The sequence below is a fragment of the Mycteria americana genome, chromosome 13 (genome assembly GCF_035582795.1).
Source record: "Mycteria americana isolate JAX WOST 10 ecotype Jacksonville Zoo and Gardens chromosome 13, USCA_MyAme_1.0, whole genome shotgun sequence".
Classification (NCBI taxonomy): Eukaryota; Metazoa; Chordata; class Aves; order Ciconiiformes; family Ciconiidae; genus Mycteria; species Mycteria americana.
This window is the reverse complement of record NC_134377.1, coordinates 7,128,671-7,137,798: the sequence shown is the minus strand read 5'-3', so window position 1 is coordinate 7,137,798 and position 9,128 is coordinate 7,128,671. Positions and strand designations below refer to the sequence as shown.

The 9,128-nt window shown below is 36.9% G+C and overlaps 1 protein-coding gene across 5 annotated transcripts in view; it reads right to left on the bottom strand.

Moving 5' to 3' along the window:
- The window catches only part of SPECC1L (sperm antigen with calponin homology and coiled-coil domains 1 like), a 73,462-nt gene that overhangs the window by 9,289 nt on the left and 55,045 nt on the right, over window positions 1-9,128 (bottom strand). For all 5 annotated transcript variants that reach the window (XM_075516112.1, XM_075516113.1, XM_075516111.1 and 2 more), the window contains 2 exons: window positions 1,441-1,557; window positions 456-515 (listed from right to left, as the gene is read on the bottom strand). In XM_075516112.1, coding sequence (XP_075372227.1) covers window positions 456-515; window positions 1,441-1,557 — 177 coding nt within the window. The remainder of the gene's footprint in view (window positions 1-455; window positions 516-1,440; window positions 1,558-9,128) is intronic.

Below are 9,128 nucleotides of genomic sequence, written 5' to 3'. Positions count from 1 at the left end.
GAGAATTAATGAATTCTTGAAGATTGTATCACATAACTATTTCTCAAATTCTTCTCAAATTCATTGCCTTATTATTATTTCTTATGATATTGAGAGATGAGTTTTGGTGAATCTTCCTTTTATAGCTTGAGTTATAGCTAACTGCTATAGGCTGTCATGCTGTTGCCTTTGCTGCAGCTGCTGGAGTACAGGTCTGTATCTCAGTCACTATTTAATGCAAAAAACACGTAAGCTTAAGTTGTTGATGACAGTGGGTTTATTAAACACAGCCGCTGAGGTAAGGAGTATCTTTTATGTTTTTCAGTCAAGTATGATACAAGGGCAATAACCTCTAGTTGGGCTCATCTGCTGCTATTTTTAAGTATAAAGCATCAAAATCTTTCAAAAGTAGAAACCAGAATAATTTGATTTTTATAAATGGGACATAATTCATTCAGTATGCATTTAAAACTCACCAGAGTAGATTTGATACCAACACTTTCAGCTGCCTGAAAAGCCAAAGTGAAATTTCTTCTCTGCATGAGATACAAAAACATGTTAGAATCCAAGGAAATACTACTTCAAACATAATAAAGTGGTGTTAAGAATGTTCATAGTAATGCTTCTACTTTTGCTTCAAATGGAGTCTATAATTTGACCATAGTAATTTAAAAAGAGCCATAGGAATGAACATGTCCTAATAGCATCCAAAAATTTATGGAAAATTTTCATTAATTCCTCATTCAGAAGATAATGCTGAAAAAATCATTGTCAGTGAAGAATGACTGAGTTATAAAATGTTAAAGAATAAATTATTTATTCTTTAAAAAGCAGAAATAAAAAATCTCTTCATGTATTAATGAAATATTCTTATATCTTTTTAGGAATTTTCATTAATAATACATCTCCAGATAACACACCAGTAGGTATTAACTATAGCACACTAGAATACATACAGACTACTCTGCAGTCTTGACATCTTCTAGTTTACCTTCATTTGATATATATCACTTGAGAAGAGTATCACAGTCACTTATCAGTATGAGAAAGTAGGATGAAACAACATCCTTGTGATATTGAAAGAGATAAACAAAACATGTCAAGATACAAAGTTGATGGATTTAAAATCTTAAACTTAAGCTTAAACACTCCTTGCTTCCAAAACACGAACTGAAAACACTTCCCAACTGTTTGTGTTAAATTAAAATGCCTCAGATTAAATTTACGACCTTCTGTTATTTTTTTCCTTTTATCGGTTCCAAAGTTCTGTTTAACCCAGTGATCTCATAATATTAAAAAGTTATAATAAGAATAGCAGCAAGGTAGTTCGAAGTGTTTCAATTATGATTCCTAGTAATACTGGGTTTTTTTAGAACTCAAATTTGTTCTTCATTCTTCTTTATTAACCCGTATTAATTATATAGCCTCGCAGTCCCAGGAATGGGATTTTTAATGTCATACCTTGTCCTGGCTGTTTAGTTCTTGATAGGGAATATGGGCTGGGAGGTAAGTATGGAGGACTGCACAGAAAGCCAAGCCATCGTTCCAGCTACTGCTGAAGTTTGTTATGTCGATATTCTCGAAGGAAAAAAAAAAATATAAACCATATTAAAATCATAATCTAACAAGTGTTAGTTCTACCAATCCACCAATACTTATAGGGGTTTTTTGTGGGTTTTTTTGTTGTTGTTTTTTTGTTGTTTGTTTTTTTGTTAATACTTTTGAAGAAATCAGCAGAGAAAGCGAACAGCCTAATACTAAAGTTCTGTGGTAAGAAACCAAAATCCACTACTACAGAGAACAACAAAAACATGTAGTGATACAAAAGTAAGTTATCGTGTATATGAATTCAAGGTAATATTAAGCTCCCCCCCCCCAGTGCAAAACGTGTGTGTTAAAAGGTGTAAAATGTTGTGCTAGAGAGGGTAAGGGTATAGATTTGGTACAACTGTACACACCAAGACAGAAAAGCAAAGGAGTTAGAGACGTATGCCTAAAATCCCCAAAACTGACCATGTGGCAGTATCTCTGTTAATGTAAGATTTTACTCTTCTGCTTCTACTGCATTAATATCCAGACAAAATTTGTAACTAATGAGGGCAAGTATCTCCTCTGCTAAACAAACCATTTCCATACAGAAACTTACATGAACAAGATCACAAACAAAAATTAAGTTTCAGTTGGAAATAAAGATGTTGCAACAGATTTCACACTGACAGTGGCAGGCAATCGTTATCTCTGGGATTGGAATTGAAATTGAAAAATGCGGTCTTGCACTCTTGATCTTTTAGTTCCAGTAGGAAACTCAGTGGCACTGGTAAATGCATCTCCTGAGACTGTATGTATTATTGTAAAAAGAGTCAGCCAGTCCAAAAGAGTTATGAACAAGATGCCTCAGTGACCTTTTAAATTACTGTATACTTGGCTGTTGGCAGTCAAACAATGGTAAAGAGTCTAAGTGGATAGCAGTCAGTTTAAACTTTAATTAAGAAACAACCAGTAACAACAACTCACAGGTTATCTTTTAGACCTTTATGGAGACATATAAATATGCTTTAATATCTAACTCACTTAACTGGGCTTAAGCAGAAGCTAAACAGATCCCCTACGTAGTTTTTAAAATTTTAATGTAGCAGGAACTATAACCTCCAGTCACAGAATTACAAAAACACAATCACACAAGTCAACCTTTCACCTGACAGCAATTTAATAGTCATCACCCATCTTTGACAAGACACTAAAACTTCTCATTCCTAATGCAGAAAAATCTACCCGGAATCAGTGTTACTTTGCCATGCAGGCTGGGAACGAAGGCAGTTGTATTGTCAAACCAATGATTTGGATTACAAATGGAAAACAACTGCAATCCCCTCCAACAGAGGAAAAAAACAAAACTAAAGGCAATTTCTAGAAGAATGCGAGGGAAATCTCCATTTCCTGCTCAGCTTTAGCACTTTTTATACAAAGTCCACCAAATGCAGGTTCAGTCTCTGGTGACGTAAGCGTACGTGCTCAGGCTCACAATGCCGAAGGCAGTGGTCTGAGCCTCGCCTGCCGTCCTGCTGCCTGCTTGCAAACGGAAATGTCATTGTTGGAGACCCCCAGTCTGTGGGAACATGTTCTGCACACAGCTTCCTCAAGCCACAGGGGTGGGAAAATTTAAAAGCAAAAGAAAAAAAACCGAAGCTCTCCCTCCTTTCTCCTCAAGAGAGACAGGAAATTGGATTTAAATTAATGCTTGGTTAAAACTTTTTCAATGTTACTTAAATTAGGCAAAGAAACGCAACACACAGTACAAGGCTTATTGTATCAGAAACAGCGTGGCCAGCAGGACTAGGGCAGTGATTGTCCCCCTGTACTTGGCACTGGTGAGGCCGCACCTCGAATGCTGTGTTCAGTTTTGGGCCCCTCACTACAAGAGAGACATTGAGGGGCTGGAGCGTGTCCAGAGAAGGGCAACGGAGCTGGGGAAGGGTCTGGAGCACAAGGCTGATGGGGAGCGGCTGAGGGACCTGGGGTTGTTTAGCCTGGAGAAAAGGAGGCTGAGGGCTCCTTACCGCTCTCTACAACTACCTGAAAGGAGGGTGTAGCGAGGTGCATGTTGGTCTCTTCTCCCAAGTAACAAGCGATAGGACAAGAGGAAACGCCTCAAGTTGCACCAGGGGAGGTTTAGATCAGATATTAGGAAAAATTTCTTCACCAAAAGGGTTGTCAAGCATTGGAACAGGCTGCCCAGGGTGGAGTCACCATCCCTGGAGGTATTTAAAGGATGTGTAGATGTGGTGCTTAGGGACATGGTATAGTGGTGGACTTGGCAGTGCTGGGTTAACAGTTGGACTTGATGATCTTAAAGGTCTTTTCCAACCTAAACGATTCTATGAAAAAAGGGAAAAAATATCAGATTGTTAAAGCCAATAAATTTCTACTTGTGTCTGTTTACAAAGTTACTTTTTGAAATGTTCTTTCCCCCTACCCTGTAACCAGTAATGCCTCGGATCACATCTGTATCAATAAGATGGATAAAAGTAAGGAGAGGGGCTTTTTCTTGTCACAGTCACCTGTGGCAAGCTAGTTATAAAAATCAAATATGAGTGACCATGTTTCCTTTGCTACACAATCCACTGAGGGAGAAAAACTCGGTCCTGGTTTTCACCCCTTGGCTGAAACATTCTCCCTCCTTCCCCAGGATGGCCAAGTGATGTGGGAAGAGGAGGAGAAAGATGTACATTGGCATTGTCACAGTTAAGTTAAACACAGATCTGCTCTGACATACATGCATGCATCTAGCCAAACTATTAAGAAAAAAAAAATCTTACTAGTTAAAGCTACTGAAAAGCAAATTTTTAAGTCTCAGGACTACAAAGATAGATATGACATTCCTTACTAAAGTAAGGAGGAATGCTGAAGCATTGCTGAATCTGGTTAACAGTTTCTAACACGCGTGTTTCCAATCTAGTGACTTAATGCTGGATATAGTTTCAACAAGTACCTGTTGAATTGGTATTATTGTAGAATATACTCTATTTACCATAGACCAAGAGCCCATTAAAGTCAGGCACCAGTCACTGTACAAATAAAATAAAGTTTGATAGTACCTTGCCTCACAGAGCTTACAATGTCTTTTTTTCTCTCCCAGGTTGCTCCACACATTTCAGAGGAAGCACAGCAATATTTGTTTGAAAATTTAAGAGTTTGAGCCTCAACACCAGCATCAGTGAAGCACAGACGGGATCTCAATACTGAAAGGGGGATGGAAGAGTACACAGCCTTCAAAGTGAGAACAATAGCTTATATTGGAAACGAGAGAGCACAGAGAAAGGAGACGCAAACAATGCAATGCTGTTAAAGCAATGAGCAGGAATAGTGATCTTTGCAACAGTCAGGATGGACATCAACAGGCAAGAATGCATTCATCAAAATTAGAAAATATGATGCTGCAGCGATGTGTATGATATCATCAGAACCTACACCTGAGGTTTGACCCTGTGGATGAAGAAGGAAGACTTGTGCTCAGAATATATGAAGAAAGAAATTGCAAGGTATCAAGACAGTCTGGATGAGCTAGGAAATAGACCTATAGAACAACTGGGACTGAAGACAGAACTCTTCACGTGATTTAAAAACCAGGAGGAGTGCTCACCTCCAAAATCTAGAGACATTTTTCATAAGTATATTCCCTCGCCCCAACATGTGAGCAAGAAAAACAGGATAAAGTTGTGCTGAACATGGTAAATGAAACTAAAACAAGAGAAAGTCATCTTCCCTTAAACACTATAGTTGTATAAACTAAAAATTTCACTTTAAATATTAGTAGCATCCATAGAATGTTCAATTTTGAATACAAACATTGGAAAAAAGGGCCAGTTAAAAAAAGTTCACCTACAAGTTTTGTTGGTTCTCAAAAATAACTTGGAATGCCCTATTTTTCTACATCTTCCTGTAGGGTCCAGCTCTTATTATTAAGACAACAAGCAGAAAACAAACCCATCATCCAAGAATCTTAATGTATCCAGAGAAGCTGAATTAAATACAATGGAAGGAAACAATTAAAAGAGACTGTTTTTTGTTTCCAGTTGCTCTGAGCATTATGAATTATTATTACCTCTCAGACTAAAAAAGTATAATATTGGTCAGACACTAAAAAACAAATCTAGAAACTGGACAGATTTCATTTAAACTGAAAATTTAATTTTTTATGTAGGGCTTTGAGCACGTAACTGGCACATTTAGATACAGCACAATTTTATTTCCCAAATGCTTTTAACTACTTGTGGTTTTTTGAAAAAGCTTGGCCAGTATAATGAAATCAATCTTGCATTAAGCTCTTATTTCTCAAAGAATTGATGGTAAACAGAACATCAGCCTAAAATCTCTGACATAATTTCTTCTTTGTTACTGCTTTTATTAAGTAATTGGCTCTATTAAGAGAATTCCGCTGGAATCTAATCCAGAATTTTTCTTCAAGCCATTTCAGACCACAAAGTATTAAAGCAATTGAAGGACATACTTTCAGATAAATTGTCAAATGAGGAATAAGCCTTTCTAGAGATAGGTGAACTAGAAGGAGATTTATCAGTCTTTGTTTATTCATGTTTAATACTTAGGATGGGAGTGAAGTCACCCCTAGTATTTGGGAGAGATTTTTTTTAAAAAAGGGAATCCTAACACAAGGAGTTAAGCAACAAGCTGTTGTCATAAAAAGATCTCTGGAAGACACTTTCCAACCAGGAATAAAAAAGAGAGTTAAAAATTTGTAAGACTTTTCTAGAGACAGAGCATAAGAATATAACATTTTACATAATGAGACTTACCAAATTTTACAGCCATGACAAAGAGGGGAAAAAAAGATGGTAGGGGAACACTGCGGTGGATCCACAATGAAAAAACATTTTAAGCATGACTCAAGCTCCTATTAAACTGCAAAGTGCAGAGTAGGACCAGTCACCACAAAATGAGTATTCCCTTGTGCTCACATAGAAAAAAAAGAGTAAGAAGATTCTTCCTGAAACAAGGCTGAAATGTAATAGGAACAAAACAATCCATCAGCTTAGGCTGAAATACAATAGTGGTTAAGTAGTAAATGAACTGGATTTGAACAGGAATCAGAAGCGCATCCTTGCAGTAAAGAAGGCAAACTGTATCCTCAGCTGCATCACTAAGTACAGCCAACAGATCGAGGGATGGGGTTCTTAAACTCTACTGGGCCCTTGTCAGTCTACACCTGGAATACTGTATAGAGCTTGGGTCCCCCTACTTCAAAATACTCATTGAAGAATAAAAAAGGGTCCAGCAGAGAGTTACCAAGATGATTAGATGGTTGGAGAACTTGACAGATGAAGGAAGGTTGAAGGAATTTGGTTTATTCAGCCTAAAGAAGATTCAGGGGAGATGTAATCAGAGTCTTCTAATGCCTAAAAGGCAGTTATACAGAAGATGGAGGTACTCTCTTCACAAGGACACCTGGTGACAGGACAAGACACAACAGGCTCAATTTCTTTCCAGGGAAATTCTGTCTGGATATAAGAAAAACAGTCTTCACCATGAAACAATTAAGCATTGGAATAGGTTGCCCAGAGAAGTGGAGGAATTGCCCTTACTAGAAACATTCTAGACTGCTTAACAGGGCTCTACATAACATCAATCTAAGGTGTCTCCCAACCTATGACTTTTCTAGAATTCACAATTTTAAAGTGTTTTTAACCAATGTAGTGCTAATTTTGACATTGTCTCCTATTGCTTTTTGCAATAATCCTGAATTAACTGAGGGCCTTCTATAATGAGTGAAAATACCTTTTTTTAAAAAGCAAGAAACAGGTATTGACTATTATAACCCAGTGATTCAACATTCTTTTCCCCCTTCCCCCTGCCCCAGAAAACTCCACAGCTAAAAAAACCCACAAACACCAAAAAACCCCAACTATAGAAACCATGGTTTCTAACTTAGAGTTACAAACTAAGACCAAAGTTATTGTAACCATCTCTTCAGTGGACATATCCACAGCTGTCTTCAATCTCCCTGAACTATGTCTATTACAATTTGAGCAGAGGAGCATATTGCATAGCAGCTATTTCTCCATCCCTTGCTCTGCCCAAGGAGGAGTGGTTCCCACATCCTAACTCAGTTTGGCTCACAAATGAGTTAGGACATGGAAAAAATAAACCCATGTGTCTCTGTCTCTGTTGTATTAGTTAATGAAATAAGTGGGCTGAGAAAGCAAAAGCATTAATATGATTCTGTACTATAATATATTCAACCATTAAAACAAGATGTGAGGTTTAAGTGACCTTGGCAGACTTCTTCCCATGGCAGAAAATTACTATTAAAAAGCTTTTAAAAACACATGCACACACAAAAGAAAAGAGTATCCATTTAAAAAATTAGAAGGGTAAACTACAAAATAACTGCTATCCACACTCTACTGAATCAGGATTCACTGATGCTCAAATCATGGATTAAAGCTGAGGCAATCAGTACTTCTGGCATTAGGTAAGAATGTAAAAGTATTTCTGGAATAGACTTAACAGCAGTCCCAACTACTGCCTCTTCAATCCCAGCTTCTGAAAATGCAGTAAATGGCAAATATAAACCATCAAAACCCTTAAATATTGACTGTTAATGTTTCTTTCCATACAAAAGACATGCTATTTTTCAGTTTTGGCACAAAAGAGAGCCATAAAAGGAGCAATCATTCTCAAAATAAAAAACAATAATAGCTTCAGACATTAACATCTGAAGCACTTATAGAGATACAGACAACTTCATAATTTATTCTAAATTTTGTCATAATTAAGTCTAACAAGTTGACATTTCTCTTGTATCAGAATCCAATCCAAACAGAAGAAGGAAGCATGTCCTTCCTTAACTCAACAATTTTTGGCTAAAGTATCACAGCTTAAACCAAGAAGAGAAGTGTTTTGGCAGCCTGACTACTTCGATGAATCAACCAGACAGCAGCAGGGAAAGCATGCACACCCTGGAATCATTATTTGAACATAGGCTTACATAAGCACACAGTCTTGTGCTCTTTTTGTGCTTTTTAAAAAAATCAATATAATACTTTGAGTAGAATATGGTCTAGCTTAGTGTTGATAAAGACATGTGTTTATAAGAACAGGTTTTAAAAAAAAAAAAGCAACCCGAACCATCTTTTATTTTCAGCTTTGTTATTCTACACTTACTACTTGAGTACAAATGAAAGCATTGCTTGATTTCAAGGTACATTCAGCATAGCATTAGGTACACATACATTCATACTCAATGACACTGCTCAATCACTAAACAATTTTATTGTTTATTACTGCCATGTAGATAATAAGTTTTAAATTTTTGTAAGACACGTAGCTTTGATCTGTATAGGAGGTAGAAATTAGGTGGTCTTTCCAGAAAAAGGAACATTGCATGAATTAGAGGACAGGTACTACAAGGCTACATTAAGGAGGACTTCCAGTGTATCTGTAATTAGGAAGCATGGAAAGCTTAAAGAAAGGTTAAAAAAAATTTAGTCTATTCTTGCTGCTATCTTGTGACAATTGCTTTTTTGGTGTCAGACTTCTGGAAGTGAATTATCTCCCAGAACGCTGACAAAAAATGGAAAATAAAGTGAAATATTGCTGTAGATAAGAATGGGTAAGGATGTGTGTATCCTGTT